The 27958-nt window shown below is 39.3% G+C and overlaps 1 protein-coding gene across 1 annotated transcript in view; it reads right to left on the bottom strand.

Moving 5' to 3' along the window:
* The window catches only part of LOC139717541 (translocation protein SEC63 homolog), a 34315-nt gene extending 6357 nt beyond the window's left edge, over positions 1–27958 (bottom strand). Inside the window, exons 1-19 of the mRNA XM_071629050.1 lie at positions 27828–27958; positions 22187–22292; positions 20232–20346; positions 17885–18000; positions 17208–17269; positions 16294–16352; positions 15038–15088; positions 14318–14426; positions 12740–12834; positions 11076–11214; positions 10493–10591; positions 9182–9324; positions 7930–7982; positions 6570–6664; positions 5841–5923; positions 4382–4465; positions 2925–3143; positions 2262–2329; positions 523–667 (exon numbers count right to left, since the gene is read on the bottom strand). Coding sequence (XP_071485151.1) covers positions 523–667; positions 2262–2329; positions 2925–3143; positions 4382–4465; positions 5841–5923; positions 6570–6664; positions 7930–7982; positions 9182–9324; positions 10493–10591; positions 11076–11214; positions 12740–12834; positions 14318–14426; positions 15038–15088; positions 16294–16352; positions 17208–17269; positions 17885–18000; positions 20232–20346; positions 22187–22292; positions 27828–27945 — 1959 coding nt within the window. The 5' untranslated portion in view covers positions 27946–27958. The remainder of the gene's footprint in view (positions 1–522; positions 668–2261; positions 2330–2924; positions 3144–4381; positions 4466–5840; positions 5924–6569; positions 6665–7929; positions 7983–9181; positions 9325–10492; positions 10592–11075; positions 11215–12739; positions 12835–14317; positions 14427–15037; positions 15089–16293; positions 16353–17207; positions 17270–17884; positions 18001–20231; positions 20347–22186; positions 22293–27827) is intronic.

A 27958-nucleotide genomic window follows, 5' to 3' on the forward strand; every position in this document is an offset into this window, starting at 1 on the left:
TTATTGAGCAAAATTGTGATATCTCCTTATATTATTTTTAGGCTTTATTGCAAAATTTTTATATGGCAGGATGTTTTGTGATACAACTGACCTAAACATATGCATCAAATATGATATCTCAAACATTTTATATCACTGCTCCCAATTATAAACAATACCTTTAAAATCACCACAGCAGTAATATGGACACATTTGAGCCGACAAAAATTACCATCAAAACAGTCACACATTACTATCTCAGAAGAAACAAAACAAAGGGCTCAGATAATAGAGAATTTATTACTCTACCTTAGGAAATGCAAACAATAAATTATTTTTAAAAATCATAATGCAATGATGCAGTACAAACTACAAAATATGCTCTCTGGAACTTGATGGGATACTTCGGGAAAATTACAGTTTTGCTACAAATTTGTATGTGAGTTCCAAAATAAAACACCTCCAATAGACCCATAGTGCTGCCCATCAGCAAACCATTGTCAAGATTTGTTTGTCTCTTGTTTGCAGCATCTGTGTGTTTACCTCAGGGAAGTAGGGAGAGTGAACCTCATGCGATTCTTTGCTGATACCCTCGAGCACTTTCTCCTTCCGGGTCAGACCGGACTGCAGCTCCTCCCACTCCTCCTCATCCTCTCCTCCTTCGTCCACCAGGGGCTCCTCATCACTGCTGCCATGGCAACAAGAATGATGGACAACAGAAGTGACAATAGTACCAAGTTGCAGAATGAGAATGAGAAGGAGTACAATCAAGATCATGCCAAGTTTATATGGCATGACCCTATAAACTTGTAGTCTTTTGCAAACGCCCTCTCACTGTATGGTGGTGAGTGAATAGGGGCAAATGAAGCGAGCTCAGCTGAGTTGCACAGCGCGAGGGCCTTTTGAGATCTGATTCGCATCCCTATGCTAGCCCTCTGAATTACCATCTTTTGCTCCCCAAATTGGGGAAAATTCACCAATCAGTGTGTCTGCCTGCCCGAGCCCGATTTGCATACGGCGAATGCATGCCACAGACCTCCACGGGTGGTCAGTGATGCATGTGAACAGCCCAGACGACGCCAAGATGCGTGGATGTGGGGAGCGCGCCATTCCATTGGTTGACTGGAACCCATTAGTATGACTATTCAGTAGGGTTCATGTGTAGTAATAAACAATAATGTGCGAAGCAGATCTCAAAAGGCATTATAGAATGGGTAGTGAGAATCCTGCGATCTGATTGGTTGAGAGCTATGTGTTAATTTTTACTGACCGCACGCTGAGTCACAGTGGTAAACATGTTATCGCGCACTTGTAGCAAGAGTACGCGTACTTGCAACAAAGGTTCGCGCACTAAGCAAGCGTTCGCGCACTCAGGTTGGCCATGCGTCCAGTAAAAACTAATGCACGGCTGGCAGTGCGTCCAGTAAAAACTGATGCATGCTCGTTTACCGCAAGCCAAAATGAAATGCATCCAGTAATTTTGTCATTGGGTAACACGATAGAAAAATGGGTTTTTGACAAGAAAATTACCCATTCTATAAATCAGATGACGCACATGTCTTTTCATTTGTCAGTCGGAATATAGTGTGCATGCGGTAACTATGGAATTTAGTCTAAACCCACTCGGCTTCGCCTCGTGGGTTAAGCATTCCATAGTTACCTTATGCACACAATCCCGACTGAGGCACTCAGACCTGTGCGTCATTTGTATACTAGCACTGTCACGCTCGCTTTGATTGCTCATTATAGCCGTCATACAGCGAGAGGGCCTTGACAAAAGGCTAATAGACTTGGTGTCTAGGAAATACATAAGTGCATCAGATACACCCTATTCTTTGCTGCAGTCAAAGATGATGATAATGACGATGGTGGCAGTGGATATAGTGATAGAAAGCTAAATGATAATAGCAATGAAGATGATGACAACAGTGCAGGTGATTGCAAATACAAAAGTAAAGGATGATGATGATTGTGACGGGGATAACGATGGTAATGATGATGATGATGATAAAAGCCAAATTGGCAGCTAGGTTTGCTTGAAATTTTACTGATGGTAGAAGTGACAATAGTGGTGTGAAAGCAACAAGGAGGCTTTTAATATTCTAAACAAATCAATGAGCTGATGATAGCAGTGAAAATGACGAAGATGATGGTGACGATGATGATGGAGATGATGGTGGTGGTGTGGATAATGATAGTTATACTATTGCCAACAACATATCTGATGATGCTCAATGTTCATGATGATGGAGGCAAGAAGTCTGTTGACAGCCTGGACTGACCTTCCAGAATGCTGGCTGCCTTCCTCAGCACTGTCATCCCCACTCATTTGGGCTGCATCTTGGTCGACCTGCCCATCAGACACAAGGAACAAATTTTTGGAAAATCACAAGTACAAGTACAAACAATTCCCGGTATCACCAATGCTCAGAAGATGCTAAAAAGCACTGTCACAGATGCACTATGGGAGTTCTCGGTGCCATGTCGCTTCCAGTAGTCTTGCATGTGTCTTAGTTCCCTTGCAATTCAACGCAATTTTTGTCTGTTTTTCTTTCATTGCTGCATTTTTCTTCGCTTAGAATTCAACTACAAAGAATCAAAAATTTCATAAAATGCTGCTCTGCACACAGCACCTAGGTATTGGCGATACTGAGAAGTTTCATCCCAATCCATTAACTACTTTTTGAGTTATTTTGCACACGGACAAACTAACTAACTAACAAACCAACGGTAACGAAAACATAACCTCCTCCCTTGGCGGAGGTAATAATCTAATTCAAATATACAAGGAGCACAATGGCATATTAACATTCTCTTCTGGGCATCACTGACAACTGAAAAGGCAATTGAAGGCAATTGTTGAATTTATGCCCCTCATTTCAACCCATCAAAATTGAATATTTATCAAATGAGGTATATAATGGCAAATGCGTAAAAATCTTTACCGGCACCACTTCCATTGGGTCGTTGCTGGCACCATCTCCGTGGGACGTGCTGTTTGCAGTGAGAGTGGCTACTTTGGTCGCTGCCTTTTTCTGTTGCTGCTGTTGTTGTTTCTTGGGCTTGGGTTTGTTGCCCGCGTTGCCTCCGCCGCCTTTGCTCTTCTTCTTCTTCTGCTGTTTCTCCCATGCTTTATGCTTGTTTTTGCTCGCTGCCGGTGAATCCTGACACAAAAGAGTGATAAAATGGATCAGAAATTCCGGTGATGTTACAATGGATGAACAGTAAACTGCGAGTGATTGCCAAAAGCCAAAATGCCTAGCCCTCAACAATTATCATAATCACCTTGGAGAGAAATCACATCTTAACTTGCATTTCTTTACTTAAAGTTTGAATTTTCAAGGATGGGTACATGTCACTTCCGGGATAGCTGGAGTGAACACAAACAGCTTGCCTGTACGTAAGTAGACTATGCAGTATACATGTGCGGAGCTGGAGTGTGAATGCTGTGCGTGCACAAGCATATCTGCATACAGCGTACAAATCTACGTGGTGATGATACAGACGACACGGTGTCGATGTTCAGAATCCTCAATCTATAATTCTTTTACGTAAGTTATCAGTAACATTTCTAGTGGTCATCAGAAATGTTTAGATGGACCGATCTGACAGTTTCTTGGAATTTCAAAGCAAATTATGGAAGACAAGTAGATAATGTCATCTGAAATATATTCCAATTGTGGATTTGTTTTCACTCTAACTGCCGCTAAATATCTTGATGTCCAACTTTGAAAATACACATCTTTTCTTTTTTTAAACTACTGAGGAGGGCTCATTCTGATTTAACACGCATTTCCCACAGACACTTGCCCGAGTATACTCGGGACTCGTCCTCAACAGGTTAAATGTCAAGTGGCATTTAAATGTGCACAAAAGCCTACTGATCAATCAAACTTTCCACGAATTCTGCTGTAGAAAAAATCCTCTCGTCCTCATTCATTTGGCAACTCTCAAATAAATTGTGGACATGTATCTTACATCGGAGAAAGTACAGATGAAACTTGTTAAATTCATCAAATCTGCACAAAATCAGAAAACAAAATACAAACATTTCACAAAGTATAAACAGAAGCGTTTACATTGATCTTCCCAAATGTTTGGTCAAATTTTTATGGACTACTTAGAAATTTGACAATTTAGGGGTTTTTGAAACTTCTGTGAAACAACGTTAACAATAAACCAAAAGCGGACTTCAATGAAAAAGAATTTTTAATTGTTTTATGAAAAAAAACCCAAAAAACAAAAAAACAAAAACAAATCAAAGATATAAAAATGAAATCAAATCACAGATATATGGCTCCTTTACTTGAAGGGTTACTACATTACCCCAAAATTTCACTGGAAACACACACAAAGCACTTCATTGACAGTGCTCTATCAAATAATTCAAGTGTGGACTCACCTTTTCCTCTGATTTTAATTCCTCCAGGTCATCCTTAGCCTCGATGACCATTCCACTACTGTTCAGATCACCATCTGATGATATCTGGGGAAGAAGAATTATGCCATTTTCATCACGATTTTGGCAATTTTATGGTTCTCTGTGACATATGGGGATCTAAAAAATTGTACCTGGCAACGTAAATTCACATTGCAAAGCTACAGTTTACACTATGCCACCATATTGTTGATTTTTTATTTGAAAGTGACATCTCATTATCATGATTATGACCATCTTCATCATCATCATCATCATCATCATCATCATCATCATCATCATCACCACCGTCATCAACATAATCATCATTTACTGTTATTTTCTCCAATCCAAAGTTACGAGGTTAGAGTTTACTGTTGTTAAGCATGAAGTCTCGATGATTAGCAAAGGCACCTGTGCAGGGATCTTTTTATTTCTATTTTTTTTAATAATGTGGCATCCACTGCTGATAGTCTTTTAGTAGACAAAATGATCTGCCAAAACTCCAGCCTATCAATGGCAGAATGACTGATACTTGACACGCACAGACACACATATACAGGCCTCGAATTAACCGACGGCCATGGCCGTCGGTGCCCCTTTCGTTGGCCGCAATGCCTTTTTTTCCTTGATCAAAGTTACGGCCAAAAAAAATGTGCCCTTTTTCTTGTGGCAGTGGTGCCCTTTTAGAATGAAAGTTATTATTTATGACGTATAATATGCCCTTTCTCAAAGTCTACTCAAATATCATACCTTCAGTTCACTCGCGTCCCAATATATCTGATTCAAACTCAAAGTATCTTTCCGAGATACGAGACGACGTGTACGTACATGTGTCTACACCCGACCGGCTTTTACCGTCCCGACTGCCTCCGCAGCGCAGCGGCCATAGAGTTACTAGCTAGGCGGCGGCGGGCCGGAGCAAGTGGTTGCTAGCCATGCTAAAAAATGCCAGGCCTGTTGGACGGCTGCGAGCATTGCCATCTCTCTCGCTCTGCATTCATGCCCGCCCGACGCGACCCGCGCCAATGCCGCATGCTCAAAGTAAAATGGCGCCGGAAGTGCTCCAAAGCGAGCGCGGCGTACGCGTTGAGAACGTACTGTATTACAGAACCTACATCGTATTGCGTATGGCCTACTGCCTAACGTCATCTGCTGCGGAGAGATCTTATGCGTGCGTGTGCTGCTGGAGTGTAGCAGCACGGTCAATAGCATACAGCTCTATGGGGCATTCACATCACGTATAAACACCCAACATGCCCTTTCGAATGTGGCCTTGGTGCCCCTCTGACTGACCTAAGTGCCCTGGCCTCTTGGAAGAAGTGCCCTTTTCTAAATGGCCTTGCCCCTCCAAAATCCTGTTTCGAGGCCTGCATATACACACATCTCAATAGTAACAACAAAACCTCAGTAGCAATCTTCCTTGATTCCTAGCGTTTCTCACCGTGAAGGTGTCCCTCTTTAGGTAGACTGTCGCTGTGACAAAGGCGCCCTCTGTGACAGTCGTCTTGTCGTCATCGTCAACGACTGAAAGGCAAAAGAATATTCGGAGTCCATGATAGAACAAGCGAAACTCAACTGGCAAATCCTGTACATGTATGCATAAAAAGTGAATCACCTTTCTCTCTCTTTGCTTAGATTTATGATAACAGTCTTCTAGCTAGCAGTGTCATAATATCTACCTTTTATAAACCATGTCAAATTAAATGAGATACACCGCACAGGATGATTAAAACATCATTGAGACCAGGAGATGTTAGGGTTAACACAAATAAAAATACAAAGCAGGACTAGTTCAGGATGACAGCATTCTGCCACATTTATTCCAAATAAAAGGGATCATATTGTTTTGGTTGAGACCTAATTTGAGGTTCTAATATTTTTGGTGAGATACTGAGAAATCTTTTATGCAATAAAAAAGAATGCGTAATTCTGAGAGAAATTCAACATTTACTTGATTAATTTTTTTTTTTGAATTCCAAATTGCCATTCCAAAACCGATTTTCATCAAATAAACTTTGAATTCCTTTAAGAATGATATGGTATGTACTATTTCATAAGTGGCTTCTTGGTATCTCAGAAAAGTTAAAAGCCCATTTCTTATCTCCACCAATACTATATCATCCCTTTAAGGTGTTCTTCTTCATAGTGTTTGAATATATCACTGACGAACCTTCAAGCTTGATATCTGCATCCATAAGGGGCAAGGTGGCGCAAACATTTAAGACATCTTGGTACTGTCTCTCATCTAGATGTCGCAGGATGTACCTGGTATAGATAAAAACTTAATTATTACTCACTCTTGGAAAAGAAAAATTGATAAGAATGAAATATCACAATGCAAGACATTACAGACCGATTCCTGCAAGCAATATGTCAGTACAAAGGGAATCAGTGCAACATTTGTATATGTGCATGTAACGTTAGCTTTAATATTCAACATGAAGGTATAAGACGGACTTATCCTTTCAAAGTTTAAAACTCCTGAATATAACAGAAATTGTGCTACATCCACGACATCCTACAATCAAAACCAAATATCAAACACATTGCAAAGGGGGCTGATGGTCCCTTCATGATATAGGATGTATGAGTAACTTAGACCCCGTTTACACCGCCTGACCACTTTTAGGCCGGCCCAAATTGCGGTACTCGGTGTGCGTTTACACCGAGAATTTGGGCCGGCCTATATAAAAATATTCTGACGGTAGCGGCGCTCTGCATGTGAACAATGATTTCATTGGAGCGCGCCCGCGGGAAATGTGTATTGTGTACGTATGCAATTCTGTGAACATGTTCGAACCTCTATCGTATCGATTCGGATCTGGGTACAGCACGGATAAGTTTTACTTACTGGTCTTTTGACGGAGAATTACGATGGATAAATATCAGGCCTCCATCTCCGAATATCAAGACAAGACAGCATGCACGATATAAGCACTCATAACATTACGCAATTACGTCACGATCGCTGCGGAAAGGAAGCGGGACTCGCATTTGGTACTGCATTTGGGCCAGCGTGCGTTTACACCGAGAATAGGTCGGCCCAGGGCCGGCCCGAGACAACCGCCGGAGCTTGTCCAAATGCGGGTCCAAATTTGGTACCGCATTTGGGCCAGCGTGCGTTTACACCGACTTTTAGGCCGGCCCAAAAGTCGGCGTAAACGGGCTCAAAGTTACTCATACTGAAGTCTTGTATTGGAATGGATATCACACTGTACTTCTACTATTACATGTAATCACATGCATCAAAACCAAATTGAAGCTCTCCTATATTATTATCTGATTGATTGAATAATACACATCTATTCATGATTTTTTGACTTTTAAAAATGAACCCAAAATATGGTTACTTTCGGAATTTGTGAAACAATTCAAACACCATCCATTTCTGGCATAGTGCCTGCTCACTGGCTTTACAGATTCTTACTAATGTCTGAAGCACATTCCAAGAACATAACTTTTTTCAAAACCCTTTTTAACAATTATGACACACACATCAGTCTATAGATGTGTCAATATAGGTGTATTACCTTTTGTCGCTGTCTTTTAGCTTGATAAACTGAGCTAAACTTTTCACATTTCTCTGCAAGAAAACAAACACAAAATGTTATACAATCATATAATATCATTTTAAAAAGTATAAATGCATTGTATTCCGTGTCACATAAATAATGAACAAAATAATAAGTATTATTAATCAAGTTTTGAAAATTTTAGGCCACAAACAAATATCATACATGGGGATAAGAATGTCTATTGACTATGGAATCTAGGAATCTAGGTTGAAATTTCAGATCAAAGGAAACAAATCTAATACACAGAGACATAAAAGATGCAAAAGCTAATTACTAACAAGCAAACTGTCAGATTCATCAGATAAACAACCCCAACCCTCCTTGTTGGGTTCTATCGTGAATTCTGACAATATCATCCCGCAAAACTTGTGTCTAACCCAAAATAAGAAAGAAAAAAGAACACTTAAAGGGCACATATCATCTGCAATCATCCGAATCTTCTTATTAATGCAACTTTTGCCTAATAATGACATTCAGAGATAATTGCGTTTGAAGTTTACCCATTTTGTCAATTATGATTGCCACTCTTTTATGTCTGGCATTTCCATTTACGTCAGATAATACGTCAGACTTGGTACTTGGTTCTTGGTACTCTAATGTGTGATGTTGTCATCGAATTGTATTGTTAGGAAATATGGGAGAAATAGCAAGAGGGCTACATGTATGTTTTTTTTTGGTTTGCAAAGACCGTTGTCATTTACTATGTATAAGACAGTTTTGTTGACTGCGCGAACAGTACTTGTGGTCACCATATATCACTAATATTACGTGCAAAGTCCATGCATCCAATATACGACAGTTTGGCTGACCACACTATGTTTGCGGTCATCCAAACTGTCGTATATAGGAGAGGACGTCATATTGCTGTGTTTTATGGGGAAATGAACACAATGAAATGACAATACTCTTTAAAAGTGATAATTACATAAAGATTACATCAAGTTAGAAACTGAAAATTTCACAATATGTATAACGGAATGTTCAATACAGAAATGACTGGAAATCAAAAAATCGAAAAATTTGACCCCAAAATTGGGATGTACGACAGTTCAGATGACTGCCTACGATGTAACAAATTGATATTTTGGTTTTTCAAGGAGTATCCTGCAGGATCAGGGAGACTTAGCAGCTTTGTTGGTCCCACGCATAAAGATGCGTGGTTGTGACAGGTGGTTGTGTAGGTGGTTGGGATGGGAAGTATGCTCACCCTCTTGGACTGGCATAGCCTGAGGGTCTCCTCAGTAAAGTGTGGAAGCTGCATGAGGGGCGACTTGTCCCACGTGGCCTGTACTATCATGGGACTGAGCTTCATGATGTGCTCAATCGTCTCCAGCCGAGGCTCTTTGGATGCTGTCAGGAGAAGGGGGGGGGGGGGGGGGGAACATCAATGTAAATACAAAGATTGCAGTGTATGGGACTAAAGTATACATACAAAATGTACAATGTATGCATGTATAAACATAGCTGAATAGGCTGCCTCACTGCAAATGGTTTACAGTGATTTCTCTGCTATGTGCACTTCTTATGTGTTTCAATACAATATTTTTGTGGTGGGCATTTTTTTTTCTTTCTGCTGAAAAATAAGTTAAAATCAAGTCAATGCTACCTCAAATAAACTGCTACCTGATAAGCACCTTACAATGAGTAATGGTCTGTCCTGACTGATACTCACCATACCATTTCCCATACCTGCTTTAACTGTTTACTTTATAAAGTTACGTTACTACAAGTACGGATCTGATGACAACTAAAGTCTTAATGGACTGTAACTCTCTTCAGTGCATGACATGATGATCACGCATCTGTCAATTATTCCAAACTTCATCAGTGACCACTTGCAAATTGGTCACAGCACCTTTATTTGTTTGTTGAGCTAAGACACACTAGTCATAATTCTGTAAGTACGGCTGTATTTTAAAAATACCTTCACCATAATGTGTAGCATCGCTTCTCTGAACAGGTAAGTATCCAAGTATCGAGATGTGATGCTCATTTCTCTATCAAGGTCACAAATTCCAAGAACAAAGACTTAAACCAATATAATGCATGATGATCATATGGCACCACATGGTTTGACAATTCTGATGGGACAAAATATGCTGGAGTACCACACTGCTGTTGTGCACAGAAACTACAGGTATAGAAGTAAAAAAAGGTTCACACAAAGTTTGTGTCCCTACACTACATCAGGTAAGGAAGATAAAAGAAAGTTGAAATCAGGGGTGTATAAATGTGCTTTGGGTAAGTTATCACTTTACACTGAAACCCTTTTACATCTGGACTCGACTGACTGCTTCTATACACTGGGCATAAGAATTAGAATCAAGGCCATGGTAATGGTACCATAAGTGGCATGACAAGTCATCACAAACTGGCACTGAATACAAGCATTGAACACAAGGTGAATATGGGTCTAAGTCGATACTCCAACTAAAGCAGCTGTTAGGCATCCCAGTGGACTTGGCTGCAAACACGATAGCTAGTCTAGTCTGAGTGATAGGACATCACAGACACTCACGGTTTCCTCGATTGATTTTGTGCCACAGAATCAGCTGTGCCGCGGAGTTGACCATTTCTTGGATCAGCTGCGGACATTTCTTGACTATGAAGAGACGATCTGGAACAGCGAAATATTGAAGAACCAAAATTAATAACTCCCATGTATTTATACTACTGCTACAACAAAGAAAACCTTAACCGGTGCAAGATATATAAAAACAAAGTTTCTCTCTATAAAGAAAAACTCATAAAAGGATCATGAAGATAGATGTTGCAATTCTCCATCAATGATCACAGATTAGGCCTTCGAGTGACAGATTGAGCAAATAAGGGAGAACTCTTACTACTGTCAAGGCAAATTTCATGACGGTGTTGTAATATGCTCCGACCAATTATCAGAAAAGTTCTGCTGAATAAATCTAGGATGATTCTTATTGTAAGTATAAAAATGTAACAAAGAAAAAAAATTATGATAAAATAAAAGTGGTGAAAAAGACTGAACACAAATAAAACCAAAAGAAGGTGTGTATTACGCCACCCGTAGTTCCACACAACCATGTGGAATAAGAAACCTCTTTCCCCCACGTTTCTATGTGCCTCACCTTGGTGCAGAGTTTTTGGTGGTAGTTCTGACCGAGCCAGGTGGGCATAGATGAGTGTTCTGACCTTCAGGCTGTACGGATAGCAGAAAGGGCGCTCCTTGTTTTTCAGACCAATGTCATTGGAGAACTCCCGTACAAGCTGCAGGAGGGATGAAGGACAAAACATTACCATATCGAGGACACCTGTTTGCTCATCATTCAAGTAATATAAGTAAATGTAAGTATGCACCACTACAGTACTGCTGTTTTTCTTTTTGTTCTATAGGAGAGGGGGATTGCTGTGAAAGCACAAAATTTGCATGCTTTTATTGAATAAAGTTTATGTAAATATTCATTATTTTGTTCTGTATCTAAATATGGAAAGGAACAGCATTAAGGGGTAAAATCATTAGAACAAAAAGATTATTCTGGCTGTTCATGTTGTTTACAGGAACATTTTATGACAAAATGTGACCCGCTACAACAAAAAGGTCCTAAAGTCGCGCAAGGTCGAAGCCGCGAAAATCGAGTTTGAAGTCAGGGCTTTAAAATTGGTCAAAACTTACGATTTTCTGATTTTGATATATTATTGGAGTCTATCATGTCTTCTATCATCCGTCGAAATTTTGAAGCAAAATGATCAAAGGAAAGATTAAAACATAGCGTTTTTCTGAGCCATGTTTTTTGGCGTTTCAACGAAGCAGAAACTGGTTCGAAAATTTGGATTGAGCGCCACAGATAGGCTCCGCCCCTAACAACGACCAGAGTGATCTCATTGGTCAGTTTGCTGCTTGGGGCTAACCGAAGCGTGAAACTCGCACACTGCCCAGTCGACTGGTGCGTGCGGGCGGGGTGCGCTATGCTCAGCCGCTTCTCACATCCTGGTCACTGATTGGTTGGTGAGGAGACCGCCGACGCTGATGTGCTTGAATGAACTCTTCGGGGGTTGCTAGGGCTTACCTTCTATTGTCCAGAGGTGAAAACTCACTTGCGTGTCCCTTGATCGCGATTGCGTCAAAAGGAAGACTTTTAGGGCACTTTTCACGAAACAGTGATTTTCCAGACGTCTCGACATGCTCTCCTTTAAACATCGATATCTCCGCAGCCGATTATTTTTATAAAATGTGTTATATATCAATTTAAAGCAGAAAGATTAGGGGATTATATCATGCAATTTTCAAATAATCGACCTCGCCCGACTTTAGGATCATTTTGTTGTAGCGGGTCACAAATGAATAAGTTAAATTTCTAAGACCACAACTTTCACATATGCAAATGCTTTAACAAAGACTGTAAATGTAATATATTTTGCAGCGTTTCTGTTTTCCGTGAGTGGACTTACATTCCCAAAATTAACAACTCACAAAAATATTTCCCCCGTGGCACAAATGCGCTCTATATCATTGCTTAGGTTGAAAATCACTTATTTTTCCTCTGAAAAGAGAGAAAAAAATATGGCTCACTCTGTCATTGTGGTTCTAGACTGCAAATTCAATCCCTTGCAAGATTGCCTCGCAAGTCCATTTTCCCAACAAATAATATTTGCAAAATATATGGCATAGACAGTGCACTGATTACATTTTTTCTTTTCTCATTTTATTCTTGGAAACACCATAGGGGCCAACACCAGCCAGAGAGGAGAGTGAAAGGAAGGAAGGATGCCGAATGAAGCACTTCATACTCACTGGAGGAAGCTCCTCGTTGTCACTCGGTCGGTTGACCACCTCGCTGTTGTGACTTTTCTCAAACTCAAACGATCCCGACAGGATCATCAAGGCACCTGAAAACAGAGTTGAAAAACAAACAAACAGCATGTCATAGAGCTGTGGATCAATTAATGTACAATGTAACACTTTTTTTGTTCTCTCAAGGGTAACCAGCCCAAATATGGCTCAATCAAAGAGCTTATATACTGAGTAGGTACTAGAGGGCTAGCTTTCCATGCGCCCAGTACAATCATTCTGTGTGCGCACGAGGAGACACAAGGCGGTAGGCTCATTCCTCATGCTAACACGCTAGCATACGAGCAACCGAGGAGCAGCCAAATCAAGAAGTGCATGCTTGCGTAAAAGTTCAAAAGTTCAAATACACACTGTTAAAATGTTACTTGAGCGCAAAGTCTGCCATTACTATGTGGGTATCATGTGCAGCACCGTGAAAGCACAAATGTCATCGTATAGTTTGCCCAACAGTGGTGGTCAGAAAAATCTCTTTTGGGCTCAAAATATTTGACCCCCTTGATAGCCACACTCCCACTTTGTGCATGCTTCGGTAGATCAGTAGGGTGTAAACAACTACTATATCTTGCCAAAGATTATGTACAATGTACTTAACAATAGAAAATATAAACATTGGGATATGAGAGACCAAACATTGTTACTTCTCAAATAGCTGTGATTGTGTGGACAAGTGAAGATGATTCCGTGAGAAAACTATTGCCTGCCTTCAACTGATGTAATCTAGAGAGTTTGAGCGTCCTTACCGGTTCTGCTACCACAACACAGACAGAATACACACTCAAGCAATATTGTTGCTGGTTTGTCAACCAATGCTTGGTTCAAAGGTATGTATCTGCGTAGGCACTGAAAGACAGAGTAAGTTCAATTTGCAGACTTTCAAATACCAACATAACTTGCATGGATGGTTCCCATATCTTTCAAGTGCTGTTAAACCAAAAACATTTGTGAATTGGAGCTGATGACATTTTTTCACCTCATCAAACATTTATGAATTGCCGACCACGAAAAAAATCACGAGTATAGTACTTTATTGTGTAAACAAAAACTTTTGTGTGCATTTCACTTTTGCTAATCGTGGCTCCTCACAAAATTTGTGAAAGTTTCCGAATGCATGTCAAAGATTTCCGGTTTTACAGTACACTCTCTCCCATAAAAAAACTCATAAAATGTATACATACATACAAAAACTGACACACTGTATTTCTCATTAGTCACAGAATCTTCAACATCTCGGACAAATCCATTGGAGTCTGCTACTGATGTCAAGGGGTCTAGGACAATGACCCCCTGGGCAATTACCCAAGAACCTTCCCCTGACCCTAACCCTAATCCTAAATCCTGAACCTAAACCTAAGCCAAACTGTAACCCTCAACCTAACCCTAAACCTAATCTTTAACCTTATCACTAACCAGCATTTGGCCGGGGGGTAATTGCCCTGATACGATATCAGCTTTCTATCAGTGCCTGGATTGGGCAAAAAAGTGAGGCAAGCATGCGAGGAATGACAAAAGGGCATAACTCACGCTTGAGGTTCATGCACGGCGTCTTGTTGAGAAAGTGCATGAAGAGCTGAGTGGTGTCTATCAGAATCTCCACGGCTGTGTAGCGAATTGACCTGTACCACCATGTACCCTGTGAAGGAAAAGATAAAATGTTGGTTGATGAAAGGTGAAATACCAACTATCTATCAATTTCTCTTAAAAAGGGTAATAAAAAAAAGGAGTTCATGTATGTTCTTATCACAACTTGGGGAGTATGAATACGCATGTATATGTCAGTGAATTGAACAAGACTAAAATGAAAAATTAACATATGTTATTGCTACCGGTAAAAGAAACGACTTAGATTCAAATTAGCTTTTGCATTACTTAGAATTATCCAGGAACATTATAAGCTACACAGAACAAAGCTTGATATGCATGTTCACTTTGAAAGAGGGAATGTTTATTGTTATGAAGGAGAAGACAGAGTAGAGTAGAGCTGCCAACATCTGTAGATATATAACAAAGTGATGGAATAATAAAGAACAAGTTCTGAAGGCAAAAGTTCCATTCTGGTTCAAAATGTACAAAATGTAAAACATTAAGCATGCTTGGTCAAATATTGGGGAAAAAATCGGTTCAAAATCACACTTTCTTATTTCGGGTGAAGCATAGACATTCTATATAATGTAGAAAAATACCAGTTTGCAGCTCTGAATCTGTATTGTAATTCCTTCTCATCATTTCCTTTCTGATACATACCACGGCTATAGGAAGAATCACCATGAATGCAATACCATATGCTGCCAAGACCTGTAAAACAACATGAAGGAATGCATTGCAGCATATTATAAAATGGGCTGTAGAATCTCTGCAATCTGACTGGTCAATTGTCATGCATTGATTTTTACTGCTCCACACTGAGCCATGCGTGCAGTAAAATCTGAACGCACGGCTCAAGTCTTGTATAGTGTTGTAGGTGTACTGGATGCATGATGGGAAAAAGGTTGTATATTGTGAATGTGCGGGCCCATTTTATAACACGAATGATGCACAGGTCTATTTCATGGATCAGTGAGAATTGGATGCTCTCATTTAACTTTGGAACAGTCTAAAACCCACTCGCTGTGCTCGTGGGTTTAAACCGTTCCAAAGTTAAACTCGCGCATCCAATTCTCACCGATCCACTCTGTCCTGTTTATCATCTGTACACTGATCACGAACTTTGTGTTAGGACATCTACCAAAATCAGTCTCACTTGGCAAACTTTTCTTTGTAGCAGACTATCTTCATTTGCAAATCCTTCTCATATATATTTACCGGTATTTAAGACTGACATTATACATTTGGGCTTAATTGAGAAACAGGACATATCTTTATCTTTTCGTTCAACTCTATTCATAATTATCATCAGGAAATAGATGAATGGGAATGGTGGTAACTGAATATCAATGCAACTAAATAAAGAGTCAGATTTGAAGAAAGATTTGAGTGACAGGACACACATCAATAAAGCAGTTTATGCTAATGACATCACAGCAACACGATTGTGATACTATTAGCTGGAAAAAGAAAAAAGTGTAGTCCTATACGAACAGTAAAGAAAAGATGTACAAGGTTCAAAGTCTCTTCGCAGATTGAAAGTGAACAGCATATGTCAACATTAGATAGTACCACCCTCCTTTTCTTCGGGGGGGGGGGGGGGGGGGGGGTGGAACAAGTTAATTTACTTTCAGCTGGTCTATTTTTCTTGACTGTCTGACTCACATGATACACTGACTATTATATAAAACTCACTAGTTTAGATTGCACTTTCATTTCCATATCTTTTTTGTTTGTTTGCTGTTGTTGTTCTTTTAAGGGGTATCATCTGAATTATCACTTTTGGGTATCAACATTTTGTCTTTTCGAGCATGCGTTCAAAAGGCAATAAAGGTTCTACATGCGATGTCACAAATGGCTACATGAACATATTTGCTACTGTGGAGGCAAGGAAAATAAACTGGATGCAAGCTTACCCATACAGAATTATTTTGGTCAACAATCCACGCAGGAAGAGCAATACCAAATGTTGTTGCTGTGAAAGAAAAAGAAGGGAATTACATAACAAATGGTAGATCAGAGAGGGAGGGGAAGTGACATGAAGTAATAATATTTTAGAATGGTTATCATATCAGAAGAGGTATTTATGATGGTTTTGGCTGCGGCATATACATTACAAAGAGAAAACAACCTTACATTTGACATATGGATTTGACCTGGTTAGCATCTACAGGGATGACTATTTGTTGTTTTTGCTTGTTTATTTGGGTTTAGCTTTGTTTTTGCTATGGGTACCCATTTCCTACAACACATGAATGCTCAATATCCACCAACCTTCATTTGTCTCTGAATATTACTACAAGGCAGAATACCGGAGCCACAGAGGCAAGCTAAAATGTATAAAATGCTTCAATTATTCCTGAAGAAGATGTACTTTGTATAAAGCTGTATTGGCTAGAATGAAATGGGCTCATTCTCATAAACACAGCCAAGTCAAAGACAACGTTTGGATTTGCATACTTGACCACTAAAGAAGCTCTTCAGTGCTTATGAACTACTACATGATTAACGGCTTAAAGTCTCCTCCAAAGGACTAGGCAGTGAGGATAAAGTGCCTTGCCTAGGGGCACAACCACTGCTGCCAGGGGACTTGAACCAGGGACCTCCTGATTTAGAGTCTATGGTCTTAACCACTGAGCCACAAGGGCTCATCAGGTTAAATAGCCCACTGCTGGTTGACTGGGTAACCTAATAACTTAAGTTTGAGCACAAAATGACTAAGCCCTGGAATGGTAGATTCGAAATGACTGTCACTTCATTTCAGATGATATCATGTAGTATACAATAATTTTGTTACATGGACCAATTTTGGTCTTCAAAGGTGACTAACCTTGTCTGCCATCTGGGCTTCCATATTCTTCCCAGTTCTTCCTTGATTCTTCATCCGTTAAGCTGACACACACACAAATAAAAAGGATATCAAAAGAAAAATATACATCACAATCTACAGACCATAACAGAACGCACTCATCTTAATGTTTGCAACCAGCATAGCAGACTAATTTTCAATACTGTCTACATGGCATATTTCATACATTTTGCGGATCACCTGGTATTTTTGAAATCAAAACCTGACTAAATTTCCATCCCTCAGAACACAAAGGAATTGCAAACTGTCTCCAAGGTGGGAAATCATTCAATTTCTCCTGAAAAAGGAATATATCAGTACTTACTGCAAAAACAGAAATATTTGCACAAACAATTTCTTTGCTCTTGGTCAGGCAAGATGAATTTTGTTAATGATTTTATGGATGGCCATGACAATGGAGCAAGCACTTCACACAGCTTGAGGCTGCCACGGCAATTAAGTGCTTGGGCAGCAGATCCACTGCTAAATGGTAATTCAACCACACCTACAATATTCATAAAACATACTATGATAGAGAGAAGTAGTACCCACCATGCCAATATGAACTACCATAAGAAGCAGTCAAAAGACTAATATAAAGATAAAGCAGATATTGAGGAAAAGAAAAGTGTTGTAGGGATACATCAGTACAGACTTACGCAGCGTGGGCTTTGGCGATCTTCATGAACATGTCTGCATCTCCGCCTTCCTTGTCAGGATGGAACATCTTGCTCAGCTTGCGATACTGCCTCTTGATCTCGGCTTCAGATGCCCCCTGCAGAGGTAATCAGGGTGGCACAAGGTAAACAAGGAAAAGTAGAAATTACGCGGTGCGTAATATATGTCCCCGCCGGAAGTAGCATTTTGTAGCAAAATGTGCAATATAGGTAAAAAATCAAGGTCAAAGGTCAAAGAAGTCAAAGGTCAAAATTCTGTGTAAAAGTTTTGAAGCCCTCACCTAGTGCCATCACATAAAGCAAACGGAATCGAAATCGGGTTAGAAATGGCGAAGGAGTAGCATTTTATAGCAAAATGTACAATAAAGGTCAAAAATCAAGGTCGAAGGTCAAAGAAGGCAAAGGTCAAAATTCTGTGTAAAGTTTTGAAGCCCTCACCTAGTGCCATCACATAAAGCAAACGGAATCGAAATCGGGTTAGAAATGGCGAAGGAGTAGCATTTTGTAGCCAATGTACAATACAGGTCAAAAATCAAGGTCAAAGGTCAAAGAAGGCAAAGGTCAAAATTCTGTGTAGAGGTTTTGAAGCCCTCACCTAGTGCCATCACATAAAGCAAACGGAATCGAAATCGGGTTAGAAATGGCGAAGGAGTAGCATTTTGTAGCAAAATGTACAATATAGGTCAAAAATCGAGGTCAAAGGTCAAAGAAGGCAAAGGTCAAAATTCTGTGTAGAGGTTTTGAAGCCCTCACCTAGTGCCATCACATAAAGCAAACGGAATCGAAATCGGATAGAAATGGCGAAGGAGTAGCATTTTGTAGCAAAATGTACAATATAGGTCAAAAATCAAGGTCAAAGGTCAAAGAAGGCAAAGGTCAAAATTCTGTGTAGAGGTTTTGAAGCCCTCACCTAGTGCCATCACATAAAGCAAACGGAATCGAAATCGGATAGAAATGGCGAAGGAGTAGCATTTTGTAGCAAAATGTACAATATAGCTCAAAAATCAAGGTCAAAGGTCAAAGAAGGCAAAGGTCAAAATTCTGTGTAGAAGTTTTGAAGCCCTCACCTAGTGCCATCATATAAAGCAAACGGAATCGAAATCGGGTTAGAAATGGCGAAGGAGTAGCATTTTGTAGCAAAATGTACAATGTAGGTCAAAGGTCAAGGTCAAAGGTCACGACTGAAATTCTGTGTAGAAATTTCAAAGCTCCCATGTAGTGCTATCATATAAAGCAAACAGAATCAAAATTGGCTCATAAATGACAGAGAAGTAGCAAATTGAAGATTTTGATCACACACGGACGCACACACGGACACACGGACGGACGGACACACGGACGGACGGACGGACGGACGGACGGACACACGGACGGACGGACGGACACACGGACACACACACGTACGGAGCCCGTTTCATAGTCCCCTGCTTGAACTCGTTCGGCGGGGACAATTAAACCCCTTCTTTACACACTATCCATATCTAAGTCATGTCCATAATTCTACTTTTATTTTTTTCTACACATGATGCAAAGAACCAAGGTATTTCATTGGCAATTGGTCAATTCCCACCCCCCCCCAAAAAAAAAAAAAAAAAATGAAAAAAAGATATATGGTGCTTGATCTCAGCCTCATATGTCCCCTTGGGAAGTAATCAGGGTAGCACTAGATAATAGGTCAAACTCCCCATTTGCACACTACCCCAATCTTAATGCTTATTCAAAAACACAAAACAAAACAAAACAAAACATTGACTTTAATGAGAGTTAGACATTTTTCAGGTAGAATACTGTATGTCCAAGGGCCACTGGAAAGCCAATTATAGTACAAAGGGGATATTAGGAGGATTATTATCTCATCCATTTCTTTTGGCAAATGTTAGTTTCAGATCACCTGTGCTAATTGGCATATAAAGCCAGTAAGAAAAGGTGCCAATTGGTGAACAAAATACAGGCAATGTCAGTAACACAGAAGTATTTTTACATTCTTTGTCACATTCTCACAATTTATGAATGATTACATGAAAAAAGTCCAAGAACTCCTAAATCCAACAGCTTTTCTTACAATATGATCTTCATTTTGAAATTGTTATCATAGTTTCACATTATCACTTTGTCAATTCAGTGGGCTGCAGATGTGCCATTTCATGAGAGTCTAGCATCCAGAGAAAGTGCAACTTTTGTGATGAATTCCTTGTGATGAATTCCTTTATCACTGACTGACATTTTACCAAGACAATCATGACAAAGATTCCGCCACATATTAACAAGCCCTTGATAGGACAGGAAGTTCACTGTGTACGCAGCATGCAATACAACTATAAGCTCTTACCCGGTCAACTTGCAAAATTTCGAAGGGATCATATTCAATGTGGTCCCTCTCCACTTGCGACGCTCTCAGAGCCAATAGAATAAAGACTGCCCATGCTATAATTAAGAATAGCCATCTGGAAAAAAAAACCAGAAAAAACAAAAGTCAACAGAGCAAGGTCACATTACTGCTTGTTTGAATTACACGTGTACATATAAATGCATAGAGTCTAGACATCTCAAAATTGCCTACAGAAACTACACATTACGTCGATAATAACTAGTTTTGTTTTGTTTTTTCTTTTTAATGAATGCAGGTTGTATTGTCTTTACTTCTTCTATACAGATAGCTTTAGCTGAAAGCAACAAATAACACAAAACACTTCTTGAATAACAAACAAAAAATGTCACAAACAATTTTAAATACAGACAAATCAGGTTATACAAACTACTTAAAGTGTCTTGTACCCAAGACAAAAATGCAGAGATCCTGCTATTAATGATTCTATGTTTCATGGATGTCATATTTACAGTGTAAATTCTCACCCTATTGAAGCTGACTCTAACAAATCAAGTAATATCAGCCAAACAGAACCTCTGTTATTCCTTTCATCTGATTTAATCATTTAGGATTTAATCGGATTCAATCATTCATGATATATTAATTGAAGCCAACAGTAAAGTCACTGTTTACTGAAATTATACAACAGAACACGGATCTCACAGTGTTACCTCAGTATGTTTTACATGCTGGGCAAGTGGGGCATACACACTTTTTGTACATGCTGGGCAAGTGGGGCATAAGATACAAAGAGGTTAAAGTTTCTTTCTTCCATGTTTGGCAAGGAAACATTCTGTATACCTCTTGCCTTCTTCATGGTGGTGTAACTTTTCATTTACACACACAATACACACACACACACTGACACAGATATACACACACACACGATAACAATTCCTCTCTCTTTCATATCTTTCTTTCTTTCTATCCCTCTCCCTCTTCCCTAATCTCCGCCTTCTATAATCACTCACACAAACACTCAAACTCATACACAAACACAGGCCCACATACAAGTGTTTGGCACTTCTTCCTACTACACTGAAGGACACTTGTATGCTCCTATCTCAAACTTGAATACTCGTGGCCTGACTGCTATGCAGTGCGCTTGGTGTAAAAAAGTGTACACTGTACTTCCTGTATTTCTCCCTTTTCAAGGATATACTGTACAGTACATGAATGTTGTTGTCTGAAGCTTCAAGAGCACAAATTGTAAAGACCTTTATTGACAAATATGGCAAAGACAGTTACTACATTTTAGGAAAAAATAAATATAAATAAGTTTTACTTATTTATACTTATAAGTTTTACTTATTTATATTTACTTATGTTATAAGCAACTGGTATTGCAGAGGATAGGTATCCCAATGGAAATTGATTCGGTGACTGCATTTGTACCTATTCACAGATCAAGAAAAAATATTACTGGAGATACATTGTAAGATACAATCAATTCTACAGACATGGATACAGACAGTCAGACAAATATAAATTGTAACACACTCTAAATTTCTTTCTTTCAATTGTATCCTTTGTGTGTGTGTGTGTGTGTGTGTGTGTGTGTGTGTGTGTGTGTGCATGTTTGTACTTGAAGAGATTGTTGTTAAAACCTAAATCTTTTACAGCCTGTATGTGTTGTAACATGTCTCCTTTAAAATCACTGTGTTGTGGGAAGAACAATTCTGCAACATTAGCTTCAAGTGGGTTTTTTTGTTTTTGTTTTTGGGACCACACACTAAACTTAAAAATCCACTTACTACCTTTCAAGTATTGTAGGACTTTTTGAGGTATGCATGCACATGTATATACTTTTGATGACAGAAACTGAGATTGAATGAGGCCAAGATTATCAAAGCAAGAGTTTAAAACTAATAAGAACTGTCATGTTATGACGTACCAAGAACTACTGTATTACTCACCTCAAGACATTTTTTAGCGTGCTAGACGGTGTTGGCGCATGAATTTGGGCTCTCTTCGACTCGCACGGGTCACAATGACACGCCTTCCTGGCCTTCTCAGGGTCATCTGAAAAAAATCAATAATTTTCCATGTGAATGCATATATTTCGCTTTTACACTGTATGAAGTTGATATTTTCTGCTGCTCCTCCTCCTATTCCTTCTGTCTCTTGTGATATATACAAAGACTATGTATACAGTAAACTCTGAGCCAATTTGTCATAGACCTTTTGATATCTACAGGATTTAATGTTGAATTTACTGTAATTGTTGCAAGAAATTGTACTTTTCATCATGACCTTTCTTTACGACACACTTGTTGTAACAACCTTGCAGTAATTGTAACTGAAAAAAAAAATCATTATATATAGTGAAAGCTGATATGCACGTAAACAAAACAAATTCTCATTAACATACTTTAGTCAGGTGAAAGAATGAACAATTTTCAAAGCAGGTACAAATGTAGGTATTCATCAGATGTGACCAGGGCATTCTGAGAAGGCAAAGTACAATGTATCCTAAAATAATAACACCACATTCACTTGACCACAGGTAATTGTATGTATGTATATGTGACCTGCTAGTACAACAAAAAGATCCTTAAGTCGCTGACTGGTGAGCTGAGAAAATCAAGTTTGAAGTCAGATCATCAAAATCCGTCAAAACATTTGGATTTCTGTTTTTGACATAATCTTGTAGTCTAATGTACCTTCTATCATCTGCTGAAATTTCGAAGCTAAATGAACAAAGGAAAGGCAAGAAAATAGTGTTTTTCTGGGCCATGATTTTCCAACTTTCAACGGAACAGAAACGTGTCCAAAGATTTGGATTTAGTGCCGCAGCTAGACTCCGCCCATAGTAACGGGGGAGTGATCTCATTGGTCAGTGCTTATCATCCTGGTTACTGATTGGTCGTGCGTAGACCGCTGGCGTTAAGCTCGAATGAACATCGCGGAGGTCGCTAGGAGCATACACCGTACCTTCTATTGTCAAGCGGTGAAAACTGTCTTGCCTCCCCTTGATCATGTTAGCGTCGGAAGGAAAACTTTCAAGGAGTTTTTCTCGAAACTCTGATTTCTTCTACCACTTGACACGCGCTAATAAAATCATTGATATCTCCGCAACCAAGTTCAATTGTGTACTTTTATGAGTCGTGTCATATATGACAATAAAGTGGAAGAGTGAGGGAATGTCATGTCATTTTCAGAAAATTGTGCTCCCCCCGACTTTCGGATCCTTTTGTTAAAGTAGTGGGTCACATATTATATACACATTTTTTTTCTTTTTTCAAGCAAATGCAATCTATGGCCTTTGAAGTCCCAAATCAATTTACTGTATATTATCAGGCTATGATATGACAAATGGAGTGAAACAATTCCATGCGACTTACAGTGGTACACAGTGTACATGTATCTGGTGGACAATTAAAGCTGTCCCAAATACAATGTATGCTACAGATGAACCAATACTTCAGCAAACAAACAATGATGCAAAATTCAATAATTGACGAGTCATGTTGGTATGCAAAGAGAGCCAAATGAATGTTACTGCAGCTGAACTGATGATCAATATGCTGTGCCAAGAATCCCTACAAATGTACAATTGTACTTGCACAAAACTTTGGCTGCATTTAAAGGCATAATTTATCATTTGCAGATGAAACAAAAACCCAGCATTACTGCTTCGAAATAGTTCTAAAATGTGAATTAGGGATAGAAACAACCTAGATGTAAAGATTTGAACCAGTACAATCGATGATAAGTATTGTTAAATATACAAAATGTGAACAATAGTTATAATAAAAATGTTTCCAGACTAAACCATCTACAGTTATGGTTTAATGAGAAAAATAGTGATGGGTATCTCCTTATTATATTTTAGGCTTTATTGAAAAAAAAAAATATATGGTAGGATGTTTTGTGATTTAAAACTGACCTACACATACATGTATATGCATCAAAAGTGATATCTTGAACATTTTTCAAAGGACAAGTTCACCTTCATAGACACATGGATTGAACGAATGCAGCAATATTAATTACATATCAGCAAAAGTTTGAGAAAAATCGGACAATCTGTTTAAAAGTTATACATTTTTAAAGTTTCTGCTCAGTCACTGCTGGATAAGAAGACTACTACAGCGTGTGATGTCACATGTGTACAACGATACAAAGAAAATATAAAGAAAATTCACCATATTTTAATTTTTCTTGCATAATATAAAAAAGAACTCTTGACTTCCCTCTTTCAGAAGGCAATGGGGAATAATATTACCCTTAACATACGTCAGTGACGAGTCAAGAAAATGTGCACTTTTTTCAAAAAGTAAAATGTTGTGAAATTCTCTTTATATTTTCCCTATATTGTTGTATGCATGTGACATCATACACTGTAGTAGTCTTCTCATCCAGCAGTGACTGTACAGATACTTTAAAAATTCAGAACTTTTGAACGGATTGTCCGATTTCCCCCAAACTTTCACTGACGTGTTCTACTATAAATATTGCTGCATTCACTCAATCCACATGTATTTGAAGGTGAACTTGTCCTTTAAATCACTGCTCCAAAAGGTAAACAGAACCTTTAATGTACAAAGTACTCGGACCGTAAACTTGTGTCTGAGATGTGCCTATCACATCGCACTAGTAAGAGGTTAAACTCTTTCAGCCAGAGCAATGTATTCTTGGAATAGCCTTTGTGCTGATACTGTAAAAGGCAACACCAGTTAACACCTTCAAGTCTAAACTCAATGATCACTGGAAACAGAGTAGTGTCTCTAATTAATTTAATCCAGGGCCCTGTTTTATGAAGTTAAAATTTATTACAAATATACATGTAGTTGATTTCAACTGTGAGTCTAATAGGCAGCCTGTGTGTAGTAAGGAAATTTAAAATTGATTTTATCTTTTGATAAAATGGGGCCCTAATTGTATAAATTGACCACCTGTGGATACATCACATTGAACTCCTCAGGCTAAGGATCGAATCCTTTGAATGGCCCTCTACAAGTCTTTGACTTATTAGGCATTATCATAGGTACAGTAATTCACATAATTCAGGTAATCAGTGAAGTAGGCTACATGGGTAGATGTAATCACACAGAAAGGATAGACTTGGAAGCCTGACTAATTTACTGTTTCTGCATTTTTCCAGTTCCAGTCTTTGTGAGTGAAGGTAAAAAAACCTGCACCAAGGTTTGACCCCCCGTGCCAAAATTGAAGTGCGCGTAAAAGTGTAGATTTTTGTAAGTGGCAGTCAAATTTTGGATGCCGTTATGGTTGAATTATGGGCTGCTTGCTTTTCTAAAGGGCAGAACATATATTTCAGTCTCATTCAGTACTTGAGCATTCTGATCAAAAACTGGGGCTATAGGCCGCCAGCCTTTTCTGTGGATGGCCGGGCGGAGGGTAAATCACACTGCACAGACAGGGTAAACTCTATAGACTGGCCAGGCAGATCTAGATTCATACTTCTTTCTTCTTGGTTACTGTCCAACGCCCCAAGGCCAATGCAGTGCTAGTGAAACGGCAGTGGCTTGGCATACACTGTATGGTTGGACCTACTACTCAACGACCGCCTTTATTTGTAACCACCATTTCACCGAAAATATTCAACAGATTTACCTCAATTTCGTCTCACTTTGGGAGAAAATACCGCAGATCCTTACCCCATGCTCAGATTGTCGCTCCGTATCCTACGCACGTAAATCTCGGTGAGAAACACACAGGAGGTTTTTTCCTTGCGCCCGTGGTAGCTCATTTTTTAAACCGACCGCCCGTTTTCCCGTTGAAAAGCACGTAAATCTAGTGAATGGACAACTATGTGTTAACAATAATTATGTGTATTACTAATGAGGATTTTCTTCAATTCTTTTTTTTCCTGTTTCCTCTGGTTATTTACCTGTGTCCCCCTAATTTTTCTTGATTTGTATTCATGTTCGAATGTTCCAGCGTATTGCACCCCATCCCACGCGTATTCTTTATTTTTATAGGCGAGAAAGCCATTGCGCGAGGGTGATCGATCTAAAAATAGGTGGTCGATGAGAAGTAGACTTACTATACTGGATGAGAGTGGGGTGCATTAATGGTGGATGGCCAGGGAAAATTAGGACTTAAGAAGCCCTTAACTTTTAATAGCTGCTTTGCTCTTGAATGCTGTGGGAAAAAAAAAATGTTATTTTGAAAGTATCACTCATTGTCTGTGAGATTCTTCTTCTTCTTCTTCTTCTTCTTTAATCTTCAAAGGGCTATATAATGCAGCCTATCACGAAGATGTTCATATAACTTGTGTGCACGATAAGAGGAGGTGGGTCATTAAGAGTTCCTTGAACTGTTCAGGTGAGACTGCGCAAACTACAGAGCTTGGAAATTTGTTCCACTTGGGTATGGATCTCTGCCACTCTGTCTCTGGGCAAATGCAAATTTGTCGATGTTGCCCCTAGGGCGGTATGTTTGGAAGCACATGTCATGATTTTTCCTGGGTTTAGATGAGTTAATTGTACAGAATGTATCTGGATGGATTGCAACAAGGTCGTTCATGATTCTGTACACCATAGTACATTGTAAGTCTGCTCACAGTACGTCGTGTAGATGACAGAGGGGGGTTTTTCCAGTCAGAGAGGGAGATAGTGGAGTTAGCAAGATCCAAGAAGAGTGAGTCTGGTGAAGCATTCGGGTGGTATTGCAGTTTTGGTGAGGTGTGTTTTCCATCGCTTTGGCCACTTGGTGAGGAAGCTGTTACTGAGGGTTTTGTACAGTGAGCATTCACTGTAACGTTACAAAGTGTTACTCAGTAAAGACATTGTAAAACAGAGCAACTGAAAAATTCTTTTTTCTTTTTTTTGTGAAAACAACTCTTGCTTGAAATCAGCTACCCACCGAAGTCGTCAATACAATAGCATTATCACCTGAAGTTTTCAAAGCAAAGTTTGAGAAAAGTCATCTTCGGCTCGATTCAACTAAAGAAGTGGTACCATGCGCCCTCTCTCAACCAGTGCCTAATATACCGAAAGGTCCTGCACTGACTCCCTGTATCACATCCAGATCCAGATCTGTGCATCTTATTCTTGGCTTTAACGGTTACATGAATACAAGTTTACATCTCCAGAAGACTCCGAATCCGTATCAACTGATGATCAAGTCATGAATGAATAATACATGATGATTGATACATTGATTTGTAAGCAAATTGTAACATCGGCGTTAGGTTACAATTTTCATACGCCTTTACCGGGCTTTACAACAGTTATTGCGATAGACGTAGTTTTCTAGACCCAACTAATTAATCGTCAGTACAGTGTTCTAGATTCTACATCATCACTACAGTCTAGATAAAAAAAGAAAGTCTACGTGGTCTGGACAACTTCTATTTTTCTAGCACATTCAATTGTCATTGAGCAGCTGGCGCTACGTACTTGTACGTGCTGCTACAAATAAGCAGGCGCAGCGCAGGCAGGTAAATTTACTGTAGCAGTGCACGATAGGCCTACGAGTTCACTGGTGCGCCGCGGCGTGGGAATACACGCTCCATACGGCAAGCAAATCATTGACTGTTTTTACGAACTCCTGGATATCATGTCCTAAACCTTTAATTCGTTTACTTACCTTTCTTTTGTTTTGAAGGCCACAAGTAGTACGTCAAGGGAAATAACACCAGTGCATAGAAGGAAACAAGAAAATAGAGAGAAGTTCCACCAGATTCGTCGTACTCGAATTTCGCCATGTTTCACACGTTT

This window comes from Diadema antillarum, unplaced genomic scaffold, assembly GCF_040938485.1.
Source record: "Diadema antillarum isolate AM-2024a unplaced genomic scaffold, OU_Dant_1.0 scf00000076, whole genome shotgun sequence".
Lineage (NCBI taxonomy): Eukaryota > Metazoa > Echinodermata > Echinoidea > Diadematoida > Diadematidae > Diadema > Diadema antillarum.